The sequence below is a fragment of the Chiloscyllium punctatum genome, chromosome 22, assembly GCF_047496795.1.
Source record: "Chiloscyllium punctatum isolate Juve2018m chromosome 22, sChiPun1.3, whole genome shotgun sequence".
Lineage (NCBI taxonomy): Eukaryota > Metazoa > Chordata > Chondrichthyes > Orectolobiformes > Hemiscylliidae > Chiloscyllium > Chiloscyllium punctatum.
In genome coordinates, this window is record NC_092760.1 from 66,250,482 (window position 1) to 66,270,533 (window position 20,052).

At 42.6% G+C, this 20,052-nt stretch overlaps 1 protein-coding gene across 6 annotated transcripts in view; it reads left to right on the forward strand.

Annotated features, from left to right (window-relative positions):
- Positions 1-20,052, forward strand: part of mapk8ip1b (mitogen-activated protein kinase 8 interacting protein 1b) — a 156,777-nt gene that overhangs the window by 101,404 nt on the left and 35,321 nt on the right. For all 6 annotated transcript variants that reach the window (XM_072592559.1, XM_072592562.1, XM_072592561.1 and 3 more), the window contains 2 exons: positions 11,407-11,488; positions 15,763-16,575. In XM_072592559.1, coding sequence (XP_072448660.1) covers positions 11,407-11,488; positions 15,763-16,575 — 895 coding nt within the window. The remainder of the gene's footprint in view (positions 1-11,406; positions 11,489-15,762; positions 16,576-20,052) is intronic.

Here is a 20,052-nt window from a genome sequence, read left to right on the forward strand (position 1 = left end):
CATTTGGAGTACTGTGTCCAGTTTTGGTCCCCACACCTCAGGAAGGACATACTGGCACTGGAACGTGTCCAGCGGAGATTCACACGGATGATCCCTGGAATGACAGGTCTAGCATATGAGGAACGACTGAGGATACTGGGATTGTATTCGTTGGAGTTTAGAAGATTAAGGGGAGATCTAATAGAGACGTACAAAATAATACATGGCTTTGAAAAGGTGGATGCTAGAAAATTGTTTCTGTTAGGCGAGGAGACTAGGACCCGTGGACACAGCCTTAGAATTAGAGGGGGTCATTTTAGAACAGAAATGCGGAGACATTTCTTCAGCCAGAGAGTGGTGGGCCTGTGGAATTCATTGCCACGGAGTGCAGTGGAAGCCGGGACGCTAAATGTCTTCAAGGCCGAGATTGATAGGTTCTTGTTGTCTAGAGGGATTAAGGGCTACGGGGAGAATGCGGGCAAGTGGAGCTGAAATGCGCATCAGCCATGATTGAATGGCGGAGTGGACTCGATGGGCCGAATGGCCTTACTTCCACTCCTATGTCTTATGGTCTTAAATGCAGCAACCAGTTTGGACACAGCAAGCTTCCACATATAGGAATGTAATAAAAACCAATTGAGGATTAAATATAGGCCTGGGTGCTAGGGAAAACATTTTTCTTGCTTTACCAGCCACTGGAATCTTTTGTATGTGTCTGGAGTGGTGTATGGGGTCTCTGTTAAATGATTCACCTGAAAGGTGGTGATTCTGACACGGTGGTACTCTCTCAGTATTGCAAGTGGGATTGTTGGTCCAGATATTTGTCCTGAAATCTCTAGAGTGGGAGCTGAGCCTAACACTATCTGACTCTGAGGTAGAAATGTGTCACCATCTCCCCTGCACATTTACAAATGTCATTACTTCAGTAAATAAATAGATTTCAATAAATACATCATTCCCACTGCTGTCACTCTGCTACTCTGGTATTGACCTGGTGAACGTTTATAGAGTCTGAGCAGGTTTGCCGTCCCCATGCACACTGGCAGATTTCACAAGGACATATTGCTTTTACTAACCTATTAGTATACTAGCAAACCTACCATAGTAATTTTTTTATTCACTAACGGGAGGTGGGCATCACTGGCTAAGTCGGCTTTATTGCCCATCCCTCAATCTGCAATTTGAGAGGGAGTGGGTACAATCTGAAGTGACAATATTTCAGTTGAATAAAGGGAAATATGGAGCTATGAGGGAGCAACTGGCCAAAGTTCAATGGTTTAATACCTTAACAGGGAAGACCGTGGAGGAACAATGGCAGATATTTCTGTGTATAATGCAGAAGATGCAGGATCAGTTCATTCCTAAAAGGAAGAAAGATCCCAGGAGGAGACATGGGCGGCCGTGGCTGACAAGGGAAGTAAAGAAACATAAGGTTAAAAGAGAAAAAGTATAACTTAGCGAAGATAAGCGGGAAAACGGAGGACTGGGAAGCTTTTAAAGAACAACAGAGGATTAGTAAGAAGGAAATACGCAGAGAAAAAATGAGGTACGAAGGTAAACTGGCCAAGAATATAAAGGAGGATAGTAAAAGCTTTTTTAGGTATGTCCAAGGCAAAAAAATGGTTAGGACAAAAATTGGGCCCTTGAAGACAGAAGCAGGGGAATATATTACTGGGAACGAAGAAATGGCAGAGGAATTAAATGGGTACTTCAGATCTGTGTTCACTGGGGAAGACACAAGCAATCTCCCTGAGGTAACAGTGGCTGAAGGACCTGAACTTAAGGGAATTTCTATTTGCCAGGATTTGGTGTTGGAGAGACTGTTAGGTCTGAAGGTTGATAAGTCTCCGGGACCTGATGGCCTGCATCCCAGGGTACTGAAGGAGGTGGCTCGGGAAATCGTGGATGCGCTGGTGATTATTTTCCAGAGTTCAATAGAATCGGGGTTGGTTCCTGAGGATTGGAGGGCGGCTAATGTTGTGCCACTTTTTAAGAAGGGTGGGCGGGAGAAAGCAGGAAATTATAGACCAGTTAGTCTGACCTCAGTGGTGGGAAAGATGCTGGAGTCTATTATAAAGGATGAAATTACGGCACATCTGGATAATAGTAACAGGATAGGACAGAGTCAGCATGGATTTATGAAGGGGAAATCATGCTTGACTAATCTTCTTGAATTTTTTGAGGATGTAACTCGGAAGATGGACGAGGGAGATCCAGTGGATGTAGTGTACCTGGACTTTCAGAAAGCTTTTGATAAAGTCCCACACAAGAGGTTAGTGAGTAAAATTAGGGCGCACGGGATTGGGGGCAAAGTACTAGATTGGATAGAGAATTGGTTGGCTAACAGGAAACAAAGGGTAGTGATTAACGGCTCCATTTCGAAATGGCAGGCAGTGACCAGTGGGGTACCGCAGGGATCCGTGCTGGGACCGCAGCTTTTTACAATATATGTAAATGATATAGAAGATGGTATCAGCAATAACATTAGCAAATTTGCTGATGACACAAAGCTAGGTGGTAGGGTGAAATGTGATGAGGATGTTAGGGGATTACAGGGTGACCTGGACAAGTTAGGTGAGTGGGCAGATGCATGGCAGATGCAGTTTAATGTGGATAAATGTCTGGTTATCCACTTTGGTGGCAAGAACAGGAAGGCAGATTACTACCTCAATGGTATCAAATTAGGTAAAGGGGCTGTTCAGAGAGATCTGGGTGTTCTTGTCCACCAGTCAATGAAGGCAAGCATGCAGGTACAGCAGGTCGTGAAGAAGGCTAATAGCATGCTGGCCTTCATAACAAGAGGGATTGAGTATAGAAGCAAAGAGGTGCTTCTGCAGCTGTACAGGGCCCTGGTGAGACCACACCTGGAGTACTGTGTACAGTTCTGGTCTCCAAATTTGAGGAAAGACATTCTGGCTATTGAGGGAGTGCAGCGTAGGTTCACGAGGTCAATTCCTGGAATGGCAGGATTGCCTTACACGGAAAGACTGAAGCGACTGGGCTTGTATACCCTTGAGTTTAGAAGACTGAGAGGGGATCTGATTGAAACGTATAGGCTTATGAAAGGACTGGACACTCTGGCAGGAGGGAACATATTTCCGTTGATGGGGGAGTGCCGAACCAGAGGACACAACTTAAAAATACGGGGTAGACCATTTAGGACAGAGATGAGGAGAAACTACTTCATACAGAGAGTGGCGGCTGTGTGGAATGCTCTGCCCCAGAGGGCAGTGGAGGCCCAGTCTCTGGATTCTTTTAAGAAAGAATTGGATAGAGCTCTTAAAGATAGTGGAGTCAAGGGGTATGGAGATAAGGCTGGAACAGGATACTAATTAGGAATGATCAGCCATGATCATATTGAATGGCGGTGCAGGCTCGAAGGGCAGAATGGCCTACTCCTGCATCTATTGTCTATTGTCTATTGTCTATTGTCTAATTGCCCAGAAGCAGTTAAGAGAACCACCTTTCTGTGGGCCTGAAGTCACATATAGGCCAGATCAGGTAACGCTGATGGATTTGCTTCGTAAAGGGCATTTGTGAACCAGACTTTTTTTTCTATCTGAGAATTGACAAAGATGTCTAATGTTGACCATGAAACCAAATTCCAGATTCTTCACTGAATTAAATTCTGCCATCTGCTGTGGCAGAATTTGAAACTGTCCCCCACCACTGGCCAACATTAGCCGAGTTTCTGGATTAATAGCCTAGTGATAATACCACGAGGCCATCACCTTCCATTCATGGTAAACTGACAACCAAACAACTTTGGCACCTCTTCCCTCCCCTTCTGACCCACCAATTTCCTCTGAGTGGATTAGAAAGAAGTATCAGAGGTACTTGAGGTCAGTAAAATAAATAATTTTTGATTCAGAGAGAAGAGTATTTTCCTCACCCACTGCAGGGGGATAAAAAATAAACTTTAGTGGCTTCATCTACATAAGTGAATAAATCACCATCTTTCTCACTATGGGTGCAGCACTTCAGATATTGAAAGGGAAGTAATGTCCCATTTCTTTTTTTTTTCTCATTATTCTTTCATGGGATGTAGATATCACTGGTAAGGACAGAATTTGAGGTATGAATTTATATAACAAATTTTACTATATGCAAGAAAGTGATACTGCTTGGTTAGCAGTGGCTAGCACTGCTGTCTCTCAGTGCCAGTGACCCCAGGTTCAATTCCACGCTTGGGCTTTTCTGTGTGGAGTTTGCACATTCTCCCCATGTCTGCCTGGATTTCCTCCGGGTGCTTCAGTTTCCTCCCAGTCCAAAGGTATGTAGGGAAGGTGGATTGGCCATGCTAAATTGCTCAGTGTCCAGGGATGTGCAGGTTGGGTGGATTAGCTGTGGGAAATGCAGAGTTACAGGGACATGTAAGGAGGGTGACCTGCTTTTCAGAGGGTCGATGTGGACTTGGGCTGAATGTCCTGCTTCCGCATTAGAGATCCTATGAAGAGATTAATGATCAGCATTTTTTCTTCCTTACCAAGTAGCCCTCTGAGATAATTCTGAATTTTCATTCAAAACTATGACCCCTCTAAAGCTGAATAATGACACAATCCTCCCAATATCAGGTGCAACTAATGCAATTTTTTCATTTCTTTCTGCCTGCGATTTGAGTTCTTTGAGATAAAATGACCTGAAGTGTAAAATCGTAATCATTTGAAATACAAAAGACGAGAACGGAAAGTAAACTAGGAGCTAAATTCAGTTGTTTGTCTGTTTTTAATTTAACAGATCCGGAGCAGAAGTAACAAATGATCTGATTTATATAAACAAAATATTTTAATGGAGAATGAAACAATAGACCATTCAGCCCAGCTTCATGTTAGTGTCTCTACTCCACGTGAATCTTCTCATGGATCACTTCACTTCATCTCACCCTATCAGTGTATCTTACTATTCCTTCCTCCTGCAGATGTTTATTTAGCTTAAATGTATGTTACTTGCTTGACCAAAACTTGTTGCTGTGAATTTGAGATTCTTACCAGCTTACCCTGCATTAAGTATGAAATAACATTTCTGGAGAGGTTGATTGATTTAAAAAAAAAATCTAGACTATGACCATGACCCCTGGTTCTGGACTCCCTGGTTGTCAGGATCATCCTTCCTGCATTTAACCTGTCTGCTCCTGTTAGAATTTTAAAGGTTTCTGAGATCCCAGCCATACCCACACCCCTATCCCAGGCCCGCCCACCCAACCTCATTTGTGTAAACGCGAGTGAATATATTCCAAACTGATTCTCTCAACTAACACCAATCCTACTATCCCGGGAATCATTCTGGTAAACCTTTGTTGCACTCCTGCCATAACCAGAATATCTATCCTCCAATAAGGAGATCCGAACTGTGCAAAGCACAACAGGTGTGGTCTCACCCAAGGCCCTATATAATTGCAGCAAGACATCCCTGTCCTTGTACTCAAATCCTCTCACTTTGAATGACAACAAAATATTTATTCACTCCACCACCCTCTGCACCTATATACTTTCAATGACGACTATGCAATGACACCAAGGTCACATTGCACTTCCCCTTTTATAACCTATCACTATTCAGTTGATGATCTGCCTTCCTGTTTTTGTTACCAAAAGGAATAAACTATTATTCACATGATATTTCATCTGCTATGCATTTTCCCATTCACTCAACTTCTCCAAACCACATTGGGATATCTCTGCATCGTCCTCAAGTCACTTTTCTGTGCGGCTTTGGATTTATTAGGGACAATTTTATGTTTATGGTCCCTAGCTTTGGTCTCTTCCTGTTCCCCACAAGTGGGAGCAACGTCTCTGCTTCCACTCTACTGAACTGCTTCATAATTCTAAAGACTTGTACTGGATTGTCCCTGGGATTTCTCTCCCAAAGAAGAGAGCTTCGGCCTGCTCAATAGTTCCTGAGAGTTGGAACCTCTTAAATTCTGGCATGTGTCAAAAATTCCTGTTGGTCCTGTTTCTCTTAGATATTTACTTGTTTCCTTTTAAAATGACAAAAACAATTTTGGATGGACAAACTGATTTGGATGTACCTACTAGAGAAGGTGCAGAACTTGACCTGCTCTTGGGAAATAAGGCAGGGCAGGTGACCGAGGTGACAGTGAGGGAGCACTTTGGGGCCAGCGACCATAATTCTAATAGATTTAGAATAATGATGGAAAAGGATAGACCAGAGCTGAAAGTTGAAGTTCTAAATTGAGAAAGGCCAATTTTGACGGTATTAGGCAAGAGCTTTCGAATGCTGATTGGGGGCAGGTAAAGGGACGGCTGGAAAATGGGAGCTTTCCGAAATGAGATAACGAAAATCCAGAGAAAGTATATTCCTGTTAGGATGAAAGGAAAGGCTGGTAGGTATTGGGAATGCTGGATGACTAAAGAAATTGAGGGTTTGGTTAAGAAAAAGAAGGAAGCATATGCAAGGTATAGACAGGATAGATCGAGTGAATCCTTAGACCAGTATAAAGGAAGTAGGAGTATAAATAAGAGGGAAATCAGGAGGGCAAAAAGGAGACATGAGATAGCTTTGGCAAATAGAATTAAGGAGAATCCAAAGGGTTTTTACAAATATATTAAGGACAAAAGGGTAACTAAGGAGAGGGTAACTAAGGAGAGAATAGGGCCCCTCAAAGATCAGCAAGGTGGCCTTTTTGTGGAGCCGCAGAAAGTGAGGGAGATACTAAATGAGTATTTTGCATCTTTATTTACTGTTAAAAGGATATGGAAGATATAGAATGTAGGGAAATAGATGGTGACACCTTGAAAAATGTCCATGTTACAGATGAGGAAGTGCTGGATGTCTTGAAATAGGTAAAGGTGGATAAATCCCCAGGGCCTGTTCATGTGTACCCTAGAACTCTGGATAGCTAGAGAAGTGATTGCTAGGCCTCTTGCTGAGATATTTGTATCATCGATCGTCACAGGTGAGGTGATGGAAGACTGGAGGTGGCTAACGTGGTGCCACTGTTTAAGACTAATGGTAAGGACAAGCCGGGGAACTGTAGACTGGTGAGCCTGATGTCAGTGGTGGGCAAGTTGTTGGAGGGAATGCTGAGGGACAGGATGTACATGTATTTGGAAAGGCAAGGAATGATTAGGGATAGTCAACATGGGACTTTGTGTGTGGGAAATCATGTCTACAAACTTGATTGAATTTTTGAGCAAGTAACCAAGAGGATTGATGAGGGCAGAGCAGTAGATGTGATCTATATGGACTTCAGTAAGGTGTTCGACAAGGTTCCCCATGGGAGACTGGTTAGCAAGGTTAGATCTCACTGGATACAGAACTAGGCTCAAAGGTAAAAGACAGAGGGTGCTGGTGGAGGGTTGTTTTTCAGACTGGAGGCCTGTGACCAGTGGAGTGCTACAAGGATTGGTGTTGGGTCCTCTACTTTTTGTCAGTTATATAAATGATTTGGATGCGAGCATGAGAGGTACAGTTAGTAAGTTTGCAGATGACACCAAAATTGGAGGTGTAGTGGACAGCGAAGAGGGTTACCTCCGATTACAACAGGATGTGGACCAGATGGGCCAATGGGCTGAGAAGTGGCAGATGGAGTTTAATTCAGATAAATGCGAGGTGCTGCATTTTGGGAAAGCAAATCTTAGCAGGACTTCTACACTTAATGGTAAGGTCCTAGGGAGTGTTGCTGAACAAAGAGACCTTGGAGTGCAGGTTCATAGCTCCTTGAAAGTGGAGTTGCAGGTAGATAGGATAGGATAGTGAAGAAGGTGTTTGGTATGCTTTCCTTTATTGGTCAGAGTATTGAGTACAGGAGTTGGGAGGTCATGTTGCGGCTGTACAGGACATTGGTTAGGCCACTGTTGGAATATTGCGTGCAATTCTGGTCTCCTTCCTATCGGAAAGATGTTGTGAAACTTGAAAGGGTTCAGAAAAGATTTACGAGAATGTTGCCAGGTTTGGAGGATTTGAGCTAGAGGGAGAGGCTGAACAGGCTGGGGCTGTTTTCCCTGAAGCGTCAGAGGCTGAGGGATGACCTTCTAGAGGTTTACAAAATTGAGGGGAATGGATAGGGTAAATAGGCAAAGTCTTTTCCTTGGGGTCAGGGAGTCCAGAACTAGAAGGCATAGGTTTAGGGTGAGAGGGGAAAGATATGAGACCTAAGGGGCAATGTTTTCAGAGGGTGGTACGTACATGGAATGAGCTGCCAGAGGAAGTGGTAGAGGCTGGTAAAATTGCAACATTTAAGAGGCATTTGGATGGGTATATGAATAGGAAGGGTTTGGAGGGATATGGATTGGGTGCTGGCAGGTGGGACTAGATTGGGTTGGAATATCTGGTCGGCATGGATGGGTTGGACCAAAGGGTCTGTTTCCATGCTGTACATCTGACTCTATGAAATTAGGTGCTTGTGAATATCAGTTGGTATTATTTCATGGCTGCACTTCCAGCACATCAATATTGAACCACTTTACATCCAGGCTTACTCCACTTCAAGTTATATATTCTTAAATTAATCCTTCAGTTGAGTAGGCCCTAACCTCAAGACAACATAGTGTTAAACATCTGCAAACTTGTTTAACTCTGTGCACAATTGAGGTCTGCAAAAAAATAGACATCACAAGACTTGTGGAGCTCCCTGCAATCTTTCAATTATTTCTTTATCACTCCTTGCCAATTGGTGAGGGCGCATTGGACCTTATGAAATCAAATGGCTAATCATTATGGAAGGCATGCATTTTAATGAAATTATAATTTAGTTTAAATTTCTTCAACTCTTTATTTGAATATATAATGCTATAAACATTTGAAGTCTTGATTAAAGGAATAAAACACAACTATAATGTCTTGCATGGTTTATTGACGCTCCAAAGCACTACTTGGTCACTGAAGCACTACTTGAAATTTGGTCACTGTTACTACGTAGGGAATACGTAGCCTCTTTTATTATCACTATCACCCCATAGTGAATATTTTAGAATATCAAAAAAAATTACCAAAGATTTCATTAGCAGGGAACTAGTAAATCTAAATAAATTAGGGTTATGAAATGAATACACCCAAGCAGAAATTAAGTATTACAGATGTGTCTCCAAAGACTACAAGGAAATTGGAGTCAAAGATGCAAAGTACCAGGCTAATGTTGTTCAAGAGCAAGACCATCCTAGGTTTTTGTTTTTGTCTCCTCTCATTCCCAGGTGCTTGATATAATCACTTTCAACTTGGAAAATGAGCTCTTTTGCTTAATTCAGAATTGCCGTACTGAATGCTGGGAGGCTGCTTAAACAGGGGTCATATTAGACCAAAATGGACACTCTAGTGCAACTGTGAATGTGGCCTCATTGAAACACTTATCCCACACACATTGGCTACCTGGTTAATTGGATCCTCACTCTTTACAGAATGCATATTATTAGTGCTTTTGGTATATGGTGGCAGCACTGTTACAGATAGTGGCCACATGTTGGGAAGGCAATGCAAAATGCCAAGGCTACAATTTGAAGCAATGACTTTCCTTCTAATCGCTTACAGCCATTCGCCAAGGGCCAGATGTTGACAGTCTGAAGTGAAGTGGCAAACGTTGCTGGGTAGCTAGTCATTGCAGAAATCTTTAGGCTTTGCTGAACTGGGACTGAACAAATTATTTCAAGCCAGTTTAATTCAGATTGACTGGAAAAATGATTGGAAGGGACATCCTGCAGTTGATTTAATAAACAACATTGTTGCCTACGAATTTGCAATTTCAAGGCCAAACTATACTTCAAACAGGATGGCTATATCTAGTATAAGATTCCAAGTGAGGAAAGATTTAAAACAAAAGTCTGCATTTATTAACCTAGCCATTTAGTTGATTAGAAGCACTGTAATGATCACCATTCCCTTCTGCCTAACTGGAGCATTTGCTTCTCATTTGATGTCACAGGCATATGATGCTTTAGTATGCATTGTTCAGAGCTTATGCTCCTGGAGCAAGAGGAGGATTTGGCAAAGATCATCTCATCACTAATAAGATCGGACTCTGATAGCAAGTACTCTATTTGATTGGAGTTCAGCAACAGAATTTAAGTGTTAAGCCAGCAATTGTTGCAAAAGAGAATTCTGAACGCATGTTGCAATTCAGTTTTAGCCAAGAAGCCTATTGTGTTGCAGTGAATAGTCTAAGATTGTAACAGTGTTTGTTTGGCTAGACAGCCAGGAACTTGTACAGTGCTTTAAACATAGTTCTAAAAAAAGTCCAAAATGCATTTCACAATCAAAGTTTTTTAAAAAAAAGTTGAAACACCACAAGCATTATTAGACAAGGTAGTCATAAGCTTGGTCCATGAGGTAGGTTTTAAGGAACACCTTGAAGGGCATGAGAGGGAATTTGGGGCCTCGGCAAAGACAGCAGAAATCGGACGCTCAAGATACCAGAACATAATGAGTGTAGATATTTTGGATGGTTGTGGGGCTGGAAGAGATTACAGTGCAAGAAAGGTGCAAAGACTTGAATGGATTTGAAAACCAGAATTTGGTTTCGAAACCAATGTGTAGATTGTGGGAGGTCAGCAGGGGTGCATTGGGATAGTCTAATCTAGTGTTTACAATGAGCATGAACTGGCACCAACAGTAGATGACAGGTGAGAAGTTTGACAGTGTTACAATGTGGAAATGGATCATCTTATTTCATAGAGGTTTTTCACTTGTGGGATAGGTTCAAAATTAAGGGCCATAAGTATACAATAATAATCAATCCAATAGGGAATTCAGGAGGAATCCCTTGCTGTAGGGAGTGGATGAAATGTGAAGTTCATCCCCATGTGCAATGATTGAGGTGGTTGAGTAAAATTTAAAAGGTAACTCAATATTGCATGAGGGAGAGAGAAAAGAGTCAACAGATATATTGATAGCTTTGGGTGGAGGAGGATGGAAGGAGACTCTGGGAAAGCATAAGGAGTGACAAAGCAGCTAAGCTAAATGGCCTATTTGAGATGTGAACACTCTACTTGGGAGAGCTGTAAAATCGGCTGCAAACTCTCCATCACATGCTTTATACTTGCACTCAAAGCCATGATCTGTGATGGTGTAAGGAATGAATAGGACCAGGCTGACTATTCATGCTAGAAGCCTCTATTCATTGCACTATTGTTACTAAAGGTCAAGTTAATGAGAGTCACTTTTGACTTCTGGTGAAGAACTGAATGATATTAGTCCTGTCACCAGTTGATGTACCCGATTGAAGAATACGATGAGAGAACAAGAGAGAGGTTTAACATGCAGTGTAGCTTATGTACCCAGATCTGCACTACTGCCCACAGTCTTGATTTTTTTTTTAACCTTTTTATGGTATCTCAGTCATTCAAAAGCAGGAGAATTATATTAAATAATCTCTGCAATTTCTTGAAAATATGTTGCATGGTCTATTGTGTGCTGCCCAGCTCCATGAGATTGTTGCCATCTGCATCTAATATCCTTTGTTTACCTCTATTACAGGATACACTGAACAACAACTCATTTGGTAAAAAGTACAGCTGGCAAGAAAAGGTCTCCCAATCATCATCCCCACTCAAAACAGGTATGTGTTCCTGCACTATGCCAGGCCCTGTTTGTTATGTTTGTTTTGACACAAACCTTAAGAGCAGCATTTATTAACTCTGTTCTTAAACCATCCGATTTGCTGAGTGAGCTCTAAGGGTGTGAATTGCACAGGGATGTTTTTAAAAAGAGAAACAACATGAATGTTGGGTTGTGATTTGAAACAGACTCTTGCATTGTATTGCCCCCTTGACATGGTTAAAATATTGAAGATGCTTCACTGGAGAGTTATCAGACAAGAATTTGGCTCTGAGCCAGATCAGGTGATATCATGAGTCATGACCCAAAGCTTGGTGAAAAAAGTTTGTTTTTAAAGGAGGGTCTCAAAGGACAAAGGTATGTAAAGCAACAGAATGATTGATTTAGGGAAGGGTATGCTTGAGTTTAGGATCTGTGCAGCTGCAATTAAAGTTGCTAATGATGGGGTGAAAGTTAAAGGGGTGTGTGCGACACCAGAATTGGCATGGTGGCATTGGCAAAATTGGTATGTAAGGTTGGAGGAGGTCGCAAGGATAGGGAAGGGGTGAACGGATAGATGGGAACTCCACCATCTGCAAGTTTCCCTCCAAATCACTCACCATTCTGGCAATAATTTGTCATTCCTTCACTGTTGCCGAGTCAAAGTCTTGGAAGTCCTCCCTAATGGCATTGTCGGTCTACCTTCAAAATGTGGACTCTAGATATTCAAGAAGGTAGCTCACTACCATCTTAAGGGCAACTAGGGTTTATGATAACCGCTGGCCAGCCAGCGATGCCCATGTCCCATGTCCCATGAATGAATAAACAAAGGACATTGAAGGATTTGAATGTGAGGATAAGAATTTTAAATTTGAGGTGATGTCAGTTACTGAACTCTGAGGTATTAGCTGAATGGGACTTGGTAGCCCAGGCTGAGTGGGAATGGACTCTGGAGCTGGATTCTGCAGGACTGAGTACAGAAGCAGAGTAAGGAGATCCATCTTTGTATTTCTGCCTGTCAGAGAGCTTCAGAAATTATCCTGCATTGCTCTTCTCTCCCACAGGAGAGTTTGTGACTTTAGATTGTCCCACTGCATTGACATGGGAATATGAGACCAAGGAAACCAGATGTTTTCTCTTCCTATAATCATAATTACTGCCTCTTTTAAGGCCCTACCTATCATCTCTTTACCCAGCATTTGATTGCTGGGTAAGAGAGAGTTCCTCCCTTGGCTTATTTTTAGTTTATTCTGATTTTATGTTCTTGTGAAGTATCTTATACATCTCTCTTCAGGCACTCTATCAATGGAGCTAGTTGCTCCAATGGAATAAAAATTGGGCTGATTCTCTAATGGGTGGATGGTCTGTTATGCAGTGTACCAAGCAGCTAGGAAAGTGATATTTGCACAAAGCAAAAATGTTCACTGGACTGCAGATGTCCTTCGAAATGTTTGCCTGACCATTAGCCGCTTTCCTTGTGATTTCCCACAGCACTTCCCCCATATGGCCTGATTTAACAACTGACCAAGCTTTTCTTTCGACTGCATTGAGAATCCAAGATTCCTAACTGATCGTACAAGTTGGGAACAAATCAGTCACTCAATCCTTTGAGCCTGCTCCATCATTCACTTAGGTTGTGGCAGATCTGATTTCTCTAAACCTCTGTCTACCCCAATAACTCTTTCACCCTCTTATAATCCTAACCCTACCTACTGCTGTTTTAAAAATAATCAAAGACACTGCTTTCATCACCTTTTTGAAAAATAGCATTCCAAAAACTGATGACACTCTGAAAAATAATATCTCCTCATCTGTCTTAAATGGGTTACCCTTTATTTTAAAAGAATGACTGACTCCTAGTTCCAGATTCTCCCAAACTAGGAAACCTCCTTGCTACATGCATCTTGTCAAGACCTACGGGGAGATTGAAACAATCATCTCCGATTGCTAAACACTAGCGATCCAAGCCTGGTCGATCCAGCCTTTTCATCCATTCCATGGATTAACCTAATGAGCCATCCCTGAACTGCTTCCAGTATATTTACACCCTTTTTCTTAAATAAGACGACCAATACGGACACAATAACTCGGATGCAGTCTCACCAATGCCCTGCATGACAGCAGAAGTATAACACCCTTACTTTTGCGTTCCATTCCCCCCACACAAATTATAGGATTTAGTCATAGAATGAGAGTTTTTACAACACAGAAAGAGGCTCTTCAGCCCATCCCATCAAGGGTTGTACGAGACCTACAGCTCCAAAGAATCCAATGATGAGAGGGTACGTTTTTCTTTCTTTCTGAAGGAGTGGGGATCATATTGGGAGAGGGGCCTGGTCAATCAGAGGCAATGGAAGAGATGTGGCTTTAAGAGGCCACACTCTCCCTCTGCCACTCATGCTTCCAATTTCTATCTCATGGGACCAAGCAACTGGGGATGTGGTGAGTTGAGGTCCTTAAGTGGCCATTTCTTGACCACTAGGGCCAAAATCATTGGCGAGTTGTGTAGGTCACCCATGGACCTTCTTGCCCAGCACTCCCCTGGTGAAGTAACAAGATGGGGGAGAATTTTTCTCCAATGCCAATTTGTCCTATTACTTCACCTTCCCTCCAAAATCTAACCAATTCCCTGCTCAGCAGTTACCATTCAATCTATTTCTGTCAGCCCAGTACATTCCAGATCCCAAACACTTGTTATATGAAAAAGTCTTTCCTTATGCTACTCCTTTCTCTTTTGAAAATGACCTTTTAATCTGTGTCTCCATGTATTTGACCTTCAGTTGTGGAAACTGGTTCTCCTTGTTTGCTTTGTCTCCCATTTCAAGACTTTAAACACACCTTTTAAATGTGTTCCTGACCTTCTCTGCTCAAATCACAGAATTGTTACAGCCAGATTGAGGCCATTTGGCTCATCATGCCTGCCAATGGTTCTATTACCTAATGCCAATCCCTACCTTTTTTCTTCCTATTCCTGCATACCACATCTATCCAAATAATCATCTAATGCCCGCTTGAATGCTTCAATGGAATCTGCCTCCATCACAGTTCCAGGCAGCACACTCTCTACATGTCACAATCATGTTTTAGTTTGTATATTCTCTCATAGTATGTGGCCATCACCAGCAAGGCCAGCATTTGTTGTGTCCATCACCCCTCTTCATTCCTTTGATTTGAGTGAACTTGCTAGGCAATTTCAGAAGGCATTTGATAATCTGGAATTACATGTGGACCAGATTGGTGAGGCTGGCAAATTTCCTTCCCTGAAGACCATTAATGAATCAGCTGGATTTTATGACCATTACTGATTGGAGACCATTTCACCATTACTAGGACCAACTATTAATGCCAGATTTATTAACTGATTACAAGTTCCACTAGCTGACATTTTGGAATCCAGACTCTCTTTTTTTTTAAACTGGAGTCTCTGCATCAATTGTCCAGTGGCCATTCCAATTTCACTTTGAGATGTATGTCCAACTTTTTATGGTTTTTTTTTAACTAGAGAGAATCATAGAACCCCTATAGTGTGGAAACAGGCCAATTGGCCCACTGAGTCCACACTGAAGCTCAGTGTCCCATCCAGACCTATTTCCCTAACTTGTAACCCTGCATTTCTAATGGCTAATCTACCAAGTCTGCACATTCCTGGACACTTTAGCATGGCCAATCCACCTAACTTGCATACCTTTGGACTCTCAACTCTGCAAATGTCTGAAGTCTACAGAGAGACATGAGAGAGCTTCAAACACCATTCTTTGCAAAGAGCTGAATATTTTTAAAACGAAGATTGGAATTCTACATTTCACCCTTTTTAACAAAACTTTTGTGTCTGTCATTTTGTCCATTTGTTTGTCTCCCACTCTCAATATCCTTGTACCTCCAATTCTGTCCCCTGTCCTTCTCTTCCAACTTTTCCTCCTCCTCTCTTCCCTTTCTTTATCCTCCTTTCCCTTTCTTCCTCCCCTCAGTTTTCTTTCCCTTTTTGCCCCCATTTTTGCTCTTCCAGCCTCTTACTGCACTCCCCTTCCTGTTATGTCTTTTTCCCACTTTACAACTTGTGTTTTTCCTCCCTTCTTGCTCTTCCTTATTCCTTTCATCAATCCAGTCCCTAGGCTACATGCAGGTGATACAGTACTCTGTGACTCTTGACTGACAAGAGGAGGGAGTGTTTGCTGAGCAGTGCAGCGGATAACTTTCTCTTTAAAGGCAATCCAGTGACCTAGGGAATAGAGCAACTGCTTATTTAAGATTGGCTTCTTTTGTTTGGGACATTGAGTAAACTTTCCTGTGTTATAGGAGATGTGACTCCCACTCACGGGTGCCTTGGAGATGAGGTGAAACCAGCAAGTGGCACCACTGACAAAGGGACATCAACTTCCCAGGTCAGCACCTGCAGGCGGGCGCCAACAGGACAGAGCGAGATTGCAGCTTCCAAAACCACGGGATGCTCTGTGACAGCGGCTGCCTCTAACCAGCGGGCGAAGGATAGCGAAAGCCTACATGATGAGCACATCCAGTACCAAACCCAGGTGCCAATTGAGGCGACTGAGGAGATCTACCTAACTCCGGTGCAAAGGAACTCTGACTCGTCTGAAAACGAGAAGCCTTTCCTCTCTCAGTCCAACGAGAACCGCATGTCCATCAGCTCAGATGTGGACTTTGCCCATTGCCTGACCCTGCCGGGGAACCCAAAACCATCTATCAGTGAAGAGGACGAAGTGCTCTCCTGCCTTTCCACATCCCATAGCTGCTCGCTGCCACGAACCTCACTCAATGCAGAGCAGCTCTGTCCACGGACCTCAGTCAGTTCTGACAGTGCACTGTCCTATGACTCTGTTAAATACACTCTGGTTGTGGATGACAACATGCAGTTGGAGCTGGTGAGCCTAAAGCACTGTTACTCAGGTTACAGTGATGACAGCGATTCAGCAACCGTCTATGACAACTGTGTTACGTCGCCGTACGAGTCTGCAATTGGGGAGGAATACGAGGAGGGTGTGCCGAAGAGGGACTCGATCTGTCTGTCAGAAGACTCCACGCCAGAAGCAGATATTCCTTTCTCCAAGAAATTCCTCAATGTTTTTATGAGTGGAAGATCGAGGACGTCCAGTAAGTAGCTTCCAATTATTTCCTTTCTGGGATTCAGTGACTTGACAGTGTGGCTGCAGGGATACATGTGTAATGTTCCAGAAGTAAGTTCCTCATGATGTGGGGTCCCAGGCTTAACTTGCCCAATAAATCCCCTCCGGTCTTAACACGTGTAATGAGAATGTTAGAAACCAGCAAGAATAGACCATTTGGCCCTTCAAGCCCATTTTTCACTTCAATAAATCACAACAGGTAATTTACCTGTAGGCAGCATGGTGGTTAGCACTGCTGGCTGTCAATACACCTGGATCCCAGGTTCGATTCCAGACTGATTGTGTGGAGCTTACACATCTCCCTGTATCTGTGTGGGTTTCCTCTGGTGCTCCAGTTTCCTTCCACGGGCCAAAGATGTCCAGCTTAGGTGGATTGGCCATGCTAAATTGTCCAAGGTGTGCAGGGATGTGTAGGCTAGGTGGATTGGCCATGTGAAATGCAGAGTTACAGTGATAGGGTGGGGGGTATTGGTCTGGGTGGAATGCTTTTTGGAGGGTTGATATGGATTCAGTTGGCCGAATGGCTTGCTCCCACACTGTAGGGACTCTGATTCTACCCTCAAATCCCCATGTTTCTTAACTCCCTTGAGTACTCAAAAATCCATCAATCTCTTTTGAATATATTTAATTGCTGAATATCCATAACACTCTCTGGGATAGAGAATTGGAACTATTCCTAAATTTCTGGATTAAGACACTTCTCCTCACCGTAGTCCTAAATGGCAGATCCTTATTGTGATGTCATTTCCTCTATTTCCTGACTGTGATGTCACTTCCACGACATCCCAGGCAATAGAGACATCCTTCCAGCATCTGACCTGTTGAGCCCCTTCTGCATTTTGTATGTCTGTATCATTGCTTGTGTGAAGTGCCTTGGGATGGTTCACTGTGCTAAATGCACCACACAAATGCAAGTTGTTGTTACCCTTCCAAGTTAACTGGTCTATTTTCTACCATATCCAACATTTTAATTGCAACTAAGGAATAAGTTAAGAGAATTGAGAAAAGTGCACGTCTTGCTTTTTAAACCTGCCTGATTCGCTGTCCACTCCTATCCCCAGGGTAATCCAAGACAGTTTGCGACCTTTATCCCATGCAGAGACTGCTTCCCTGAATTTAAACTTTGCCCAGGGATGGGGAATTCCAATTCTGAGTTTCCAACATGCCCCCGCGAGCACTGTAGCAGAAGCAGCTTTTGGCTGAAGAATCAAATGTGGTTTGAACAGTTTGCAAATGTTGTCTCTTTACCAAAGTTCTGGCGTTTTAACTTCCTCCATTTTTTATGAAAATGATGGCCTTAACGATAAGTCAATTTTGTTCAGCTGGATTTATTTCATGAAGAAATAGCTTAAGCAAATAATCTAGGTTGATGTACTCCAGTGCAGTACTATAGGAATGCTGCACTGTCAGAAGGGCCCTCTTTCAGTTCAGATGCCCTGAGGAAACAGACCCCATCTACCTTTAGTTGGATGCTTCAGATCCCATAATACTATTAGAAAATGAGCAAGAAAGTTCTCCAGTGTTGTGGCCAATATACCCCACAAACAACAACTCCCACCACATGCGATCAATGTGGATTTCACCAGTTTCCCCATTTCTCTTTCCCACCCGCCCACTTTATTCCAATCCCAAACTTCCAACTTAGCACCACCCTCTTGAATGGTCCTACCTGTCTATCTTCCTTCCCACCTATCTGCTCCATCCTCCTCTCTGACCTATCGCATTCCCAGCTGCCTCACCCCTTCCCACTTATCTCTCAGCCCCCTTGGTCCATAAGCCTCATTCCTGATGAAGAATTTAAGCCTGAAACATCGATTGTCCCGCTCCTTGGATGCTGCCTGACCTGCTGCGCTTTCCCAGCACCACCACCTTCGACGCTGATCTCCAGCATCTGCAATCCTCACTTTCTCCTCCCCTGATGGTCTTTGCTCATTTCACCATGATTGGGCAAAGCTGATTAAATGTGCTTCAGAGCTATTAGTTATAAACAGACTGTGGGGTTATTGGGTGACGCGTTGAAACGTACCAATTGGTTTGCAGTAAAATGCTTATTGTTGTACTTTGATGGTAAGAACTTATATTTATGTTATGTATATTCATTAGTAAGGATTCAAGACAGACTCCTCAAAGAGAAGGTGAAGTCAACAGCTGTCTTCAAGCTTGGATTTCTTCTTGACACTGAATTACATATTGAATCTAAATGTTACAATTCAGAGACAACTCTAGTTTTAATCTTACTGTTACATTACTGAAAGGCTATTTCATAAACCCTGCCACTAATACTGTTCTTTTACTCCAATGCATCTCTGCAAATGTTTGTAACATTCATGTGGCTAGATTTTATGCTTCTGCCTAGTTCCCTGAGTGTTTTCCTCCTTTTTAACAACAACCACACTGTGCTATTTATGCCCAGTGAAGTACAACTCTGACATTTTATCGTAGGTTTACTCCAGAGTCCTAAAGTCATTAGTAAATATTTTTCAAAAGTTCAGGGATCCCAAAATACTTTATAATTAATAAGGTAATTGAAGTGTAGTTGCTGTTATACTATAGGAAGCATAGCAGCCAATTTGCACACAACAAGCTCCCGTAAACAAATTAAATGCCTGATAAATTTGTTCCATTTTGGGTGGTTAAGTAAAACATGGTACCCAGGAAAATAAGTCGACTCTTGTTCTTTGAATAATGCCACGTGCTTGTTCAAGCCCACCTGAATAAGGTGCCCTCATTCCCTCAATACTGAATATTGATGCTTGCCTGGATTTTTTTTTTCCCAAGCCTCAAGGATGAAACTCTGTAGGAGTTGTTTCATAGATTCCCTCAGGGTGTACGTTGCAATGTGCTCACCATTATTGAAATCATTCTTAGAATACAGGCATCATTAGCAAGGCTGCAATTTACTACTCCAAGCTGAAAAAGGAAAGAAAGGTTTGCCTTTATCTAGTGACTTTCATGATTCCCAAATATCACAAAATGCTTTCTACCCAATGTAATGCTTTAAGCGAAGCTACTATTGTGCTTGGGAATTGTAAATGTCAGTCAAAACCTAACACACTCCAAACAGCAATATGACAGTGATCAGATAGTCTGTCTTTGGATGGGAGGCATGGTTAATTTGGGGGGGTGACTATTGGCCAGGACACTGCGGTTGGGGAAGAACTGATCTGCTCTTTACTGAAAGTGATATGGTTCTTCTCTATCCAGAGATAGATGGGATCTAACCTTTCCAAAAGCCAATACTTTTCAGCAGTGCAGTAATCTACCAGTACTGTCCTGGAACATCAGTCTTGATTTTTGAACAAGTCCTAGTTTTTGATAACAGACTTAAATTCCATTAGTGCCTCTCCTGTAATTGTAGAGCCCTCATCCAAAGTAGACGAAGGGTCAATTGTAGCCTCTGTTTCTACTGTGTTCCTGTCTGCATGAGATGCTCACCAGAGTAGAG